Raw genomic sequence first — 12,741 nt, 5'->3', positions numbered from 1 at the left:
CTCTGTATTGTAGGGCTGGTAGGGAAGGTAGATACATAAAATGATCAATTATTAATGTATGGGCCAGGCAGGTTTATTCTTGTCTACCTCTGTATAATGCTTGTTCCTCTAACAGTGGTAAGACTGATAATGAGTGGATAATCTTCTGTGTCCCCAGAGTCGGTTCTGAACTTGGCAAAACTACATATTCATTACATATAAGACAAACTTTATTTGGAAACACTGCCTTCATGCCAGAATGTAGCCTACACTTCTCAAATTAATTATGTCTGTTTTTTTGTTTTTTTAATGTGACTTCGTCTTGATGCTGCCACGTTGGCCAGGTCTCTCTTGTAAAAGGAATAATGAATCTCAGGAGACTTCTTGGTTAAATATAGTGAGGGTAAATAAAAACTAAACCAAATAAAATTCTTAGTTGAGAAAACCTACAAGAGCTTCAGGGAGAAAACAGAGGCCAGAGCAACCAGTTTCAACCAGCACGATTAGAAGAGGTGACAGGAAATGCCATATTGGAAACAATATGATATCTACTTTTACAAGATGCTAATAGATTGATAGACTGGGTTGCTGTTTGGATTTTGGAAATCTCATGTAAAGGAAATCTTAATTTTATGATTTGGATTTTTCATTTATTCTAAAAGTCTAAAACCAGTGGACTGAACTCACTTATATATAATATACCCAGCAAGCATATGTTTTTCATTCCTACCAGTTTGCTAAAATCTACAAATGGACAAAACAGTAAAATAAAATTAAACTAAATGAAAAACAAAATCTGTGATAGCTATGGTTCAGTATGGTTCATAAAAATTCAACTAAATAGTTGAAAATGAATTCTCAGGTTTGTATCTACATGAACCGCCTCTCCATCCTGTTGTTGTGTTCCGACTGAGAACACCAGACTCACTTCCTGGGCCTTAATGCATGCTGTGTGATGCACGAGGATGTCTTCTTGCTTCATCATGCATGACCATTCATTTAGACCTTAATCTACACCCTGTCCACCTGCCAATCACCAAACCCCGGCCCAGTTTCCTTTCACTTACTGGGATTATACTCCCCTCATTGTTTACAGGCTATTTGTTATCTCTGCAGCCAGTGGTGCATACAAACACTAAATTAGCCCATTCAGCATATTAGGATGTGAATCCACACAGCAGCATAGACATCATTCTGTGGAAGTGATGGTTGGAAGAAGCTACACTGCAATGTAGCTGATTTCCATTAAGATGATATGAGTGTTTTTCTTTCCCTTCATTACCCATTGAGGGAAATGTGGCTGATGCATATGAGAAACCACAGATTTTCCATTAAGGATTTTTATATAATGCATATATTTTACGTAGTATCACTGCCAGAACCTATAGTATTACTCATGTAGGACAAATGCTAGAATTTGTATTATCTCACAGACCTGTAGCATCCAGGTATAAAAAGATGCTGCGGTGACAGAAAGCCCACTTTCTCTGAGAGTGAGTATGACATCATTCTCCACTGATGCAATTGCTTGTGCTATTAAAAGCAAGGGAGCATAGTGCTGAAAAAGACGGAGCTGCAGATATGCAGGACGTCAATGAATAATGCACTTGCAACACAGTAGAACATAGCACTCATAGCATCAAAGCTGATGTCGCAGCATCAAATTTTAAACACAAACCAGAGTTTTGACACAGGACAGTCATATCTCTCATCTATAACCCACATCCAGAGCGTCCACTGTTGCCTTGGCAACACCGGAGGCAGGAGGCCCCATCTCGCAGCAATAATCAATCACCCCTGCTGAGAGTAAATTTGCGTGATACACTTATGTGTGTGTGCCTGAGTGAGAGAGTGAGGTGGTGGTGGTGGGGGGGCACAGGGAGGGGGCACAAAGAGCAAACAATGGCCTCTCATCACACCCAGTACCAGTATGGTTAAATGAATGAGGCTATGATTTGAATAAAAGCTGTTAACCCCCTGAGTGCTGATCTCTGAACGCGTGGCAGTGGTATGTGGGCCAAGATGATCCCCCTGAGAAGCCACTCATCCACGAGACGAGCATGAAGAGGCATAGTGAACCAGGCCATGTGGAAAATCGCAGCCACGGGGTAAGAAAAACTATCAGTTACAAACCAACGGATAACTATGAATAAAGCATGCGGGAATAACAACGCGGATCAGAGATCTGCTGCAGCCCCCCTTTTTTTTTTACTGTCAGTTGACCCATCCAAAAAATCCTGTCGCTCCTCTGTGAGGGAGTCTGTGCAGGAAATATATTGTCTGGTGAAGCGTAGTTGCATCGCTGTAGACAGTTCTGGTTGGCTGCACAGAGAAAGAGATTCACGAGGGCAGAAAGTGACACTAATGTAAAACAAACTCATTAATGTGTTTGTTTAGCGGATGGAGGTTGTCGCGCAGTGGGAGCTACTGTAATCGCACATGGACAGACTCAACGATACAGGCTCATGTAGAAGTATGGATTCATTTTTAAATTTTATTCTTATATATAGGAGAGAGGCACTATTGCAACAAATATGTGTGATTATCTGTAGGGAGAGCTGCAACATCTGATAGGTCAGATTCTTTACAGCATTTTTTCCCCCTGCTGACCTAACTCATCACTTAATAATGATCCTGAGAATGTGGGATTGTAGTGCAGTGTCCTGCAGAGGCATGTGACCTCCAAACTGGGCAGAGAAAAAGAGGTGTGGAATTTGAGATTCCATCGAAGTGTGATGCAGCGTTGTCACCCTAAATGGCACAGATCAGTCCCATAGCTCATCTAGAGAGAACATGCTGAGGCCTGGTTACCATGGCATCTGTGCCCGCCCTCACACCCATTAGCCCTTGTGCCTTTCCTTCCCTCCTTCATGTGTGCCCTGCCCTGGTGGCATCATGCCAAAATCTGCCAGATGCAGCAGCTGTCTGTCTGCTCTGTTATTTCCTTTATCAGTTGTTTCACAATTTAAAAGCAGTCTACAAATTTTCCATCTACTGCACAAAATATACAAATGATAATATTTTAGGGGAGCAACTAATGACTATTTTCATTATCAATTAAACTGATATTCTCTATTTTGGTCTACAAAATGTGAAAATGGACATCGCAGTCTTTTTCAAATTGCTTGTTTTGTCCAACCAATGTCCACAAACTTTCATATTCCAATTGTTGCTAATTCATGTTCTGTCGATCAACTAATCAATTCATTGAGCAATTATTTCAGCTGTATATCAATTTTGTGCAATTAAACATCAAATACCTTCTTTAAAAGCAAAAATAGAACATATAATGCAAAAGCACACACAAGTAACATAGTCCAATAAGCTGGTTAAAACCTCTCTGAAATAAAATAAAGGTTGACACCCACTGTTATTAAAAGTGATAGTAATCTCCAGTCCAGTCATGGATGTCAGATAATCCAGAGGAGCAGATGCTGATTAACATATAGCATCACTGACTGAATCAAATAACACAAACTGAGCCAAAGATGCAAAGATGCGAAACCCCCATGGAAACAGGAAAAAAAAAAAAAAACTTATTGTAGTGACCTCACCACCAGGACACATGATGTAATTACACACTTGTTTCCTGTGTATTTTCCTTTCATTGTTTGCTGTCACAAATCTGACATTGGATTCCTGGCACAAACACATTTGGTGGGGTATGTGCTGAGATGCTAAACCTGTGACCTTTGAGTGACTGGATAGACTCTCAATCACTCCAACCCTGCTGTTCTTGTACACACACACACACACACACACACACACACACACACACGCACTCATGCACGTACACCCACAGAGTAAGAGGAGAAAGTTAAGACCTGACACAGTTCTCTGGAATGCAAACTTAGTCCCCTCTGAGCTGCTCATGTGGAACTAAGTAAAAGTAGAGTAGAGCAGGGAGAGGGAGCGAGGTGATACCGGGTGGGAGGGTTGTGGAAGAGATACCTCAGTACATTCCTACTGTAAGAGCAGTGCTTCCATGTCACTACTGTACACTAACCCTACAACGCATCACGCTTTACACCGTGCTATCCCAGCTTTGCAGGATCCTAATGCTCCTCTGTAGCCTGGAGGGAGCTGAAAGGTGGCTCCATTTCTCATTACACCTCTCTGACTCTGCCCTGCCAGCCAGAAAAAACACTTTAAAAAGAGAACAATGACAAAAGCACTGCCAACAACACTTTCTTTTGATCATTCATGGCAAGAATGGCTTCCAGGGGCTGACTAATCTAGCCTATTGAAGGCGTTCCCATACCTCACAGCGTTCTTTCAGCCTCTCCACACATCACCTATCAGCACTCCTCAATAATACATGGTAGTAGGTTCCGCACAGTTTCACTGCAGCATCACGCCTCTGACTGAGGGACACTGTGAAAGAGACGACACCGATAGTGTCACACGTGAAACGTCTTCAGCCATAGTAACACCTCATCCAGCTGTGCACAGTGTGCTGTCCAGAAAGCTGCTGCTGCTGCTGCTGCTGATGGCGACACACTGAAACGCCCTTTATTTTATAGGCTCCGGAGTCTGAGAGGCAGAGAGAGCAAGGCATGTGGCGATACTTCTCTATTACACAGCTGCAGTTTCGGTTACAATAGATCTCGTTTCAAGTCGCATCCGGAAGCCAATTACCCACAGTGGGACATATAAGCGAGCATCACCTGAAATAATGCATGCATTCTGTTGGTTCAGTCAATTCTTTTACACATGAGAGGTACTGGAGCAGATATAAAGCAATAGGGTAACCTCCACATTAATGTGGGTTAGGAGGAGCACAGACTAAAGGTGTCTGGTTTGAAGGAAACCATTTTTCCCCAACGACGACAGCATTGAACTTCATCAGTAATTCCTCTGTGGGGTTGTGTCTCAGGCTTTTTGGCCAGGATATAGCCGGTGTAATGAACACAGCATCGCGATTACATTTCTTTAAACCTACCTCTTTCCTCAGATGTGTGTCATATTCCCTCACTTGCGCCTCGGTGTGAGTCTGCCGACGCTGGAGCTGCTGCGGCTGCTGCTGTGAGGCGAGACTGTAGTGAACTGAGAGGCAGCTCCCTCATACGAGCCTGGCCATTGTGATAAGCAGGACCAGAGAGAGGAGAGGAAGGCAGCATGGAGGTACAATCCACTCCAAGTGCACTAAAAAGATTATTTTCAGCCGTAGCCCACAAGAGGTCGTGCTTCAGAGCTGCTTTGTACAGGAGCGTCAACGAGGTGAAGTTGGTAGCCTGTATCTGCCCTGTCAAGTTAAAGACACCTGTCCAATCAAGTAAAAAAAAGAAAAGAAAGTGTAGCCTGTTTCTTCACTTGCATGATTAACATTCGTTTTGCAAAGTGATGTATGTGCATAGAAGGCTGTTTTCACATGCATCTGCAGAAAGAGGGAAATTTCCCTATATGCACCTTGAATCTGACTTTGATTTTTGTGACATTACATCACTGGTTTAGAAGCCACTGGTCCAGTGTGAAACTTACAGAGGGTGTGATGTGGAAACTCGGAGCCTTCAGTGCACATACACAGTGAAACAGTTATCTTGTGTCTAACAGTTAAACTTCTGACATGAAAAATATTTGATTGTCCTGCATATTCACAAAACCTACTCAATTTTTCAACAAGGGAAAGGGAGTAGATGCGTTTTTAAGAATTTGAACTTTATCAAACTTTATTTGCTGAAATACCATGTCAAACACTTATTATCATGCAAAGACATATTAAACCCTGTCGTTTTTCATTACATAATAAGATCAAAGAAATATCCCAAAATATCCACAATCATTCCACTAACCTAAACTGAAATCATCAGGTATGCTTGTGAAAAACTGTTGAGGCTGGATTACCAACCAGGCAAAGCTGGCAACTCCCAGGGGCCCCAAAAGCCCCATGTTCACAGATAAGGACTCTAAGAGGGGTCTTACATAAATATCTGATTATGTGTGAAAATCTAGTTTTAAGATCTTCATTATTGAATCTATCTTCAAAGGTCCATATTCCTGAATTGTTTTTTGTGTAATCTTATTACCACACACACACACACACACACACACACACACACACACACACACAATAGGGCCACATATGCCAGCATAAGAATATAAGAGAGAGAATATACAAGAAATGCCACAGTGGTAACAGGCTGCAAGAAAAAAAAAAGTTCAAGAAATGTTTGCAACATTTTATTTACTGTGAGCATCAAGAACAACAACAAAAGCAACAGCAACGATAACATCAGTAATACACAATATATAAGTGTTGAGTTTTAAAGCTTCTTCTTGACCTCAAAACAAATTCACCTCGAGCTCCATTAGCAGCTGTTCTGTCCGGGCACTTCTTTCTAAATTTGAACATCTGCAATTGAATGGCAATACATTTGCTGATAAAGCTCATGTGATATGATTGAAGAACAGTAACTCAATGCAAATAAAGCAGCGTTTTCAATTAATCAAGGCACACACACAGAAAACTTGGCTTAATCAGTTACGGCACCTGTGACGCCAGGTGAAATCAAGTAAAGATCTTGTGCAAAAAAAGAAAAAAAGCATACTGTCATGATACAGATACATATGTCCATACAAGCAAGACTCCTTTCAAAATATATACCAAGCATATAAATGAAGTGGATATGAACTTTTTACAGTTAGATTTCCCTCTATGAAACTCCATCAGAGGGCAGTGTTGCTCCTTCCAAACACTGTTTTACGAGACTTTTCCCAATTCAAGATTATATCTGCAGGAAGGACGTTTAGAGAAGGAAAACATCAAACCACAGCTCTGAACCTGTTCAAACATGTAAGTAAATTTTAACTTAAAGACAAAATTCAATAATTTCCAGACACTGTGGTGTACAAAGGAGCTGTAGGCAGACTTAAATATTCCACAGTTCCAGTGAAGTTTTAGTATTTTACCCATATCGGCTAAAGATAATAAGCTATGTATGGGCCTAATAACATTTCCTGCCCCATTTATCTTAAAATATGATGTTAGGTTTGGCGTCTCTCCCTCTACTCCCTAACATACTCAGTGTGTAGATCAGTGTGTAGTGTGTGTAATGTGCAGTGTGTAGACAAAAGGCTGTCACTCTTACTGCTGGAGTGGACATGAACAATACCCAGAGCCCCCTGGGCCACATTACACCGCAGAGACTCGCATAAAGGGACGAGAGAAATAGCGCAGACAGCCTCTGACTAATGGAGAGAAAAGGCAAGGAGACAAGCGGGACTTCACATTCACAGCCTGATCTCATACGATATAAAAGGCATCTTTTGGTGATGTGGAAAGACAGGGCAGTATGTCAAAACACTGAGGAAAACCTCAAATGTTCAATGATTTATTTATTCTTTTTATTTTACTATAAATTATGCATGATCTAATTTAACTAAATGAAATGATAAAGAAAGTAGGCCAGTTGTGCTAAACAATGTTGAAGATAAAAAAAAAAATCTTTAACAGCAGGTTCCCTTACAAGGTTACCCTTGTTGTGGTGCTGCTACATTCATATCTTAACCAAAACATTTTCACCTTAATCCAGAAAACACTGAACCAAAACTTTAGATATGATTGTAGTTTCTCTGTTCTGTCCCACTTGTCTTTAGAAATAGACTTCTACTGTTTGCTGCTGACAGTACGATAGTATAGCCAGTGTTGGAAATAATTGGAAAATGTGAATTTGGCCTGTTACTGCCACATACTAACATAAAATAAAGCTCTAAGAGACACAGAACCTAAAATATAATGTCCCGTGGTTCTAAGAGATACCATGACCTGGATTCTTCTTCTTCGTTCACATTAATGTCTCATTTGTGTGTGTGTGTGTGTGTGTGTCTGTGTGTGTCTGTGTGTGTGTGTGTGTGTGCGTGCGTGCATGTGCGTATGTGTGTGTGTGTGTGCCCCCAGAGAGGAGGCAGATGGATGGCAACGGCCATCATATGGATGTTGTGGTTTGTCTGGTGAAACACCTGCCCCATCCAGAGGGAGAGAACCCCCCCCCCCCCCCCCCCCCCCGCCCCATGCAAAAGCTAAAGCACTAAATAAATAAGTAAATAAATTAAAATAAAAATCTCAAATAAAAATGCTTTTAGAAGACACATTTTAAGATGAAATCTAAAAAGGCCTTGAAATCAGCCACTGCAAAACCTAATGGCTTCAGAGATATTGTTATATAACAGCAATAAACAGGGTTCTTAAACATTTTAAGCTGTCACAGTTTATTTCCAACAAATGGATTTTGAATGCAATTTCAGCTGCAGCTCAATCCCACATAGCAAAAGTGCATAAAAGACCACTCGACTATTTGAAATAAATATATTTACAAATTGGTGCAAACAGGAATCCAAGTCACAACATAGAGGCCAGCAGACTAAAGACAAGGCATACAAGGTCAAGCACTGAAATGTTTTAGTAGTTTGGAAACATAAATATCATACAGCAGCTCTCAAAAATAATTCACATTCTCTCCATCCTTTCCATGAGAGCAAGCCTACAGCAGTGCTGCAGGCTGCTGCTGTTTCCCAAGGTGACAAGTCAATATGATATTCCCATAACAACCACAGGATTTGCAGCAGGCTACAGTGTGTCTGTGTTCGGGGCAACTCCACCAGTTTAACATGACCTTTAACCCCTCACATACAGGGTGTTTCTCAAATCCTGGATCAATATCCTTCCTGGCTGTTTACAGATAGTAATTTTGCCTCTGTCCTTCCTCCAGCTGGGCACCACGTTACAGCCTAAACATCCAGCACGTGGTTGAGGTAGGAGATGTAACAAATCGCGAGTCGCAGGATCTCAATCTTGGACAACTTTTTGTCTGGTGGGATCGTTGGGAGCAGTTTTCTCAACTCTGCGAAGGCCAAGTTGAAGGCCACTACACGGATCCGCTCCCTGGTGGCGTGCGCGGATCGATATTTAGCCGTCGCGCGCCTCCTCCGCCTCTTCTCCTCCCTGCTGAGGGCGGGCACGTGCACGGGCTCGGCTGACATGGAGCCACACTGAACATCGTCCAACGGGGTCTCTGTGTCTGTTTGTCCCCAGTGCAGCTCGGGCTCGGGCCGGTCAGGACTGAGCATCGTGCTCCTGTCCTCACGCTGCAAATGTCCTGAGAACAACAGCAGAAGTTAGTTGAAATACTGTTGTTGTGATGTTTTGTTTTGACTTCTGTTGTAACTTTATGATAAAGTGCTAAGAACTAGGAACTAGAATTAGCTTTGTAGTAGGCTAGACTAGACAGTTAGCCTTTATTAGCCTATTTTAGCAATAATGTGATTCTTTCTGTTCGTTACATCTGTGGTTGTCGCTTTTTTTAGTTGTCATATTTCTATTCTTTCTTGGCCAAGTTGAAAAACATTTATGGTACAAAGAGCCCTAAAATATGAGGGACTCGTGCTGCCCCCTTGTGACGGGACTTCGTGGCTGTTACTCAGCCGCCGGCGCTGTCCGAGGTGCTGAAACAATTTCATAACCACAATATCAAACAGCAGGTGCACTATCGAGTCATTTAGTAAAATGATGTATATTTTAAATCCTGTTTTGTTCAGTTAAAACAAATGAAAAGTCGAATCAATATGCGATAGAGAACAGGATATATTCTGGCTTGTAAAAAGAATTAACACTGGAAATTGATGGAAGCGTTTCTTTATTTGTTTTAAGGAAAACATTCTTATTGATGTAACTTATAGGCTACCGTATTTCTTTTCTGCGTTAAACTTGTTATTTATCAGGGATCAGAAGGAGTAGCTTGAAGGGTCAGTTCTCTATTCTTTTTGTGTTTCAATTTCATCATGGTTCTTACACGAGTTGCCTTTTTAAAGTTTTAAACCATCTTAGTTCTGCGATCAGCTGAGCCTGAGCGGAATCACTATTAGTGAACAACATTAAAATTTAAACTTACCTTGCACATTCAAAGAACCAGATCCAGCTGATTCAAAATGTCACATAAAGATTCGTTAGTAAACAGTCAGCGCAGGTGGGTAAAGTTTTCTCTCCATCAGCCTCCATGCTGTCCCTGGTTTTGATTCGTTTAAGTCGAGTTAAAGAGCTGCGAACAGGACGTGGGGTTAGGTTTGACTTCGGGTGAAGTAGACATGCAGTCCGGCTCGTTCTCATCCCTGTCCATCATGGTGTCTAATACGCATCTCCTCCTTCAGTGTGAGAGACAGTCTGCTTTGTTGCTCTGTCTGTTTCTTCCATCAAACCTTTGCCTGGATGTGCGCAAGATAAGACCCCCCCTTCCCCCCTCCCCCACCCCCGCACATCTCTCCATAAAAGGCGGGATAATAAGAGGGTGTTTATTTGTCCAAACCTCTCCCTTCTTTCACTTTTATTCAGGAGAGACGTTCACTGTCAGATTTGTTTGTGCAAATGTTTCACTCTGTGTTATCGATGAACGTCAATTGAGTAAAGTCCACTTGACATGAAACTACTAACACTGACGCCATGTTTTCCAAGATTTCACTTGTGTAAGGTCAAGTGTGCACCTGTGTCTAAATAGAAAGAAAATTTTGTAAAATTTGTTTTAAAGTCTCATCTCAGAAACAAACAAAAAAGAAAGAAAGAAAAAAAGCCTCCTTCGGGGTAAGACTGAAACATTTTCTGTGGTCTACCCATTAAAAAACTTCATTAAAAGCCTTCAAGTCAAGGAAGATTGGGTCATATCTGTGCAAGTGGAGCTGGGGCTGGTGACAAGACAGGCTTTTAAGAGGGGTGAGTGGGCCTGTGGATAGCACTTGGTTTGATCATAAGCTGTAAAATTTCACCACATGCTCTGCCATTTGCAGCACTTTAATAGGCCCAGTGGTGATAGAGGCACCGGGTTAGGAGATTGGGAAGGGATAGGCAGTCTGTGTTGGAAATGAATTGAGAGCTGAACTGTAAAATAGCTCATTTATCCAAACAAGAATAAAAAAGATGGACACCAACTTTAATAAAGGTTTCTCTATCTTTTTCCATGAAAGCTATTTGAAATATAGAATAGTATACAGCCTAATATTGTGGATGAGTTTGTGTGTTTGTAGTCTGTTGTGTGTGGTCAGATGTGGTAGGAGTAGCCTTGTGGCTCTGGCATTTTGATCTGCTCATCTCTAAGAGGGAAATGTCAGTGCTAATCATTACTAACATAATCATTGTGAGTAAATCACCGATGGGCCTCCACCTCTGTGCCGATGGTGGAAAATGTTTCCTCAGACGCTGTCAGAAATGGCACCATAAATGCTCAGTTGGGATCATGTGTGATTATTGAGAAGGCCTTGGCATATGGCTAACATCATTATCATTCTCTCCAAACCACCATGTGACCATTTCTTTCTTGTCAGCTGGGAAATGGCCTGGATACGCTGCTCATCACTGGAGGAAAGACACGTAATGTGATGAGGATGATTTCTCAAAATAGTTGTGTTAGTAAACATAAATATTTGCGTATCTTTCTAAGTGATGACTTGATGGATTCGAGGGCAGGAAATGTTTCCATTACTTTGCTTTTCCTCAGTCTGTTTAGGCCTAATGTAGCAGTTTCATTTCCACTGAATATAACATCAGATTTACTGTTAAACGATCAACATCATATACACTGCACGTTTTAAAAGAGTTGGTACAACAATTAGAAAAAAAAGAGACATCCCGGCTTAAAATACTCAGGGGAGAGCTACTGAGAAAAGCTTTGCTCCGTGGTATATAATGAAAGACACGGTCAGTCTCTTGAGGGTTGGAGGGTGTGATGTTGACATGATCATGAGTGTGTGTGTGTGTGTGTAGTGGCTGTAGTGTGTGTTTCGCTGTAACCCAGCTGTCTGCAGTAATTGCAGAACAGACATCATTCAAAAAAAAAAAAAAAAATCTAAACCAAAAACAAGAACAGAGCAGACCATGAGACCAAGACAAAGGGTTGTACTGTTACAGGCCAAAACAATTGTCTCCTCTTGTGGTGTTGTTTTCTGTCGGGTGGTTTTATCAAACAAATCACATAAATCAGTAAATAGATCACATGTAAGAAGTATATCATCTATATAATGTCAATTCTGGCCTTCTGCTGCAAGTATTATGTAATAAAGATCCCTATTTTCTTTGATTTTCCTCTTCCTTTCTTCACCTACCGCACTTCCTTTCCTTTCCTTATCACTGATTGGCTCTTGTTTTCTCTCCCTCCACCCCTCATTTACCTGATAGAGTTCACCTGGGCACGACAAGACTATTTAAGGGCTTCACTCCATTCATTCACTGTTTTTTCACCTTCATATGGATTGGCAGTTTCTGGTAAGAAGTGTGTTACTCCTTCAATTTGTTTTTGTCTTAGAGAAGCTTCTTCATCCTTATTTCTTTAATTAGTATTTTGATCTTTATTATCCTTTCAGAACCTGGAGCCCATGTGTGTTTTCCTTCTTTTCATGTTTAATTAAGAGAGAATAAAACGTTTTGTTGGATTTGGATATATGTTTAATGGCCTTCGTTTATTCATCCTCCATCCTGATCACCCTGCGCATCGGCATTCAAAGAGACAAAGTTTGGATCAATGAGTCACTGTGACTTACAGGAAACCATGGCAACAAAGTAAGAAATAAACAGTATTTATTCTTCTTTTGCTACTTGATTTATCTACCTTTCATTTGACTGCAGCCCACCTCAAAAGGAGGCTCGATGAATATGTGATGCCTGATCCACTCATCCGTTCTGTCAGAATTTTAACCCTGCGGGTTATTAGAGATTAACTGGGTGTCTGCATTTAAACACCTGGCCATGCCTAACGTTCAAGCAATGCCAAGATGATTTAGAGA

At 41.2% G+C, this 12,741-nt stretch overlaps 1 protein-coding gene across 1 annotated transcript; it reads right to left on the bottom strand.

Annotated features, from left to right (window-relative positions):
• Positions 1 to 8,706: 8,706 nt before the first annotated feature.
• On the bottom strand, positions 8,707 to 9,045 carry LOC111218811 (helix-loop-helix protein 2-like). Its single transcript, XM_022741288.1, has one exon. It carries the CDS (start codon positions 9,043 to 9,045, stop codon positions 8,707 to 8,709), a length of 339 nt encoding a protein of 112 aa, XP_022597009.1.
• Positions 9,046 to 12,741: the final 3,696 nt, after the last annotated feature.

The sequence above is a fragment of the Seriola dumerili genome, unplaced genomic scaffold (assembly GCF_002260705.1).
Source record: "Seriola dumerili isolate Sdu_G_001 unplaced genomic scaffold, Sdu_1.0 BDQW01000052.1, whole genome shotgun sequence".
NCBI lineage: Eukaryota > Metazoa > Chordata > Actinopteri > Carangiformes > Carangidae > Seriola > Seriola dumerili.
This window is presented reverse-complemented; position numbering and strand designations above follow the sequence as displayed.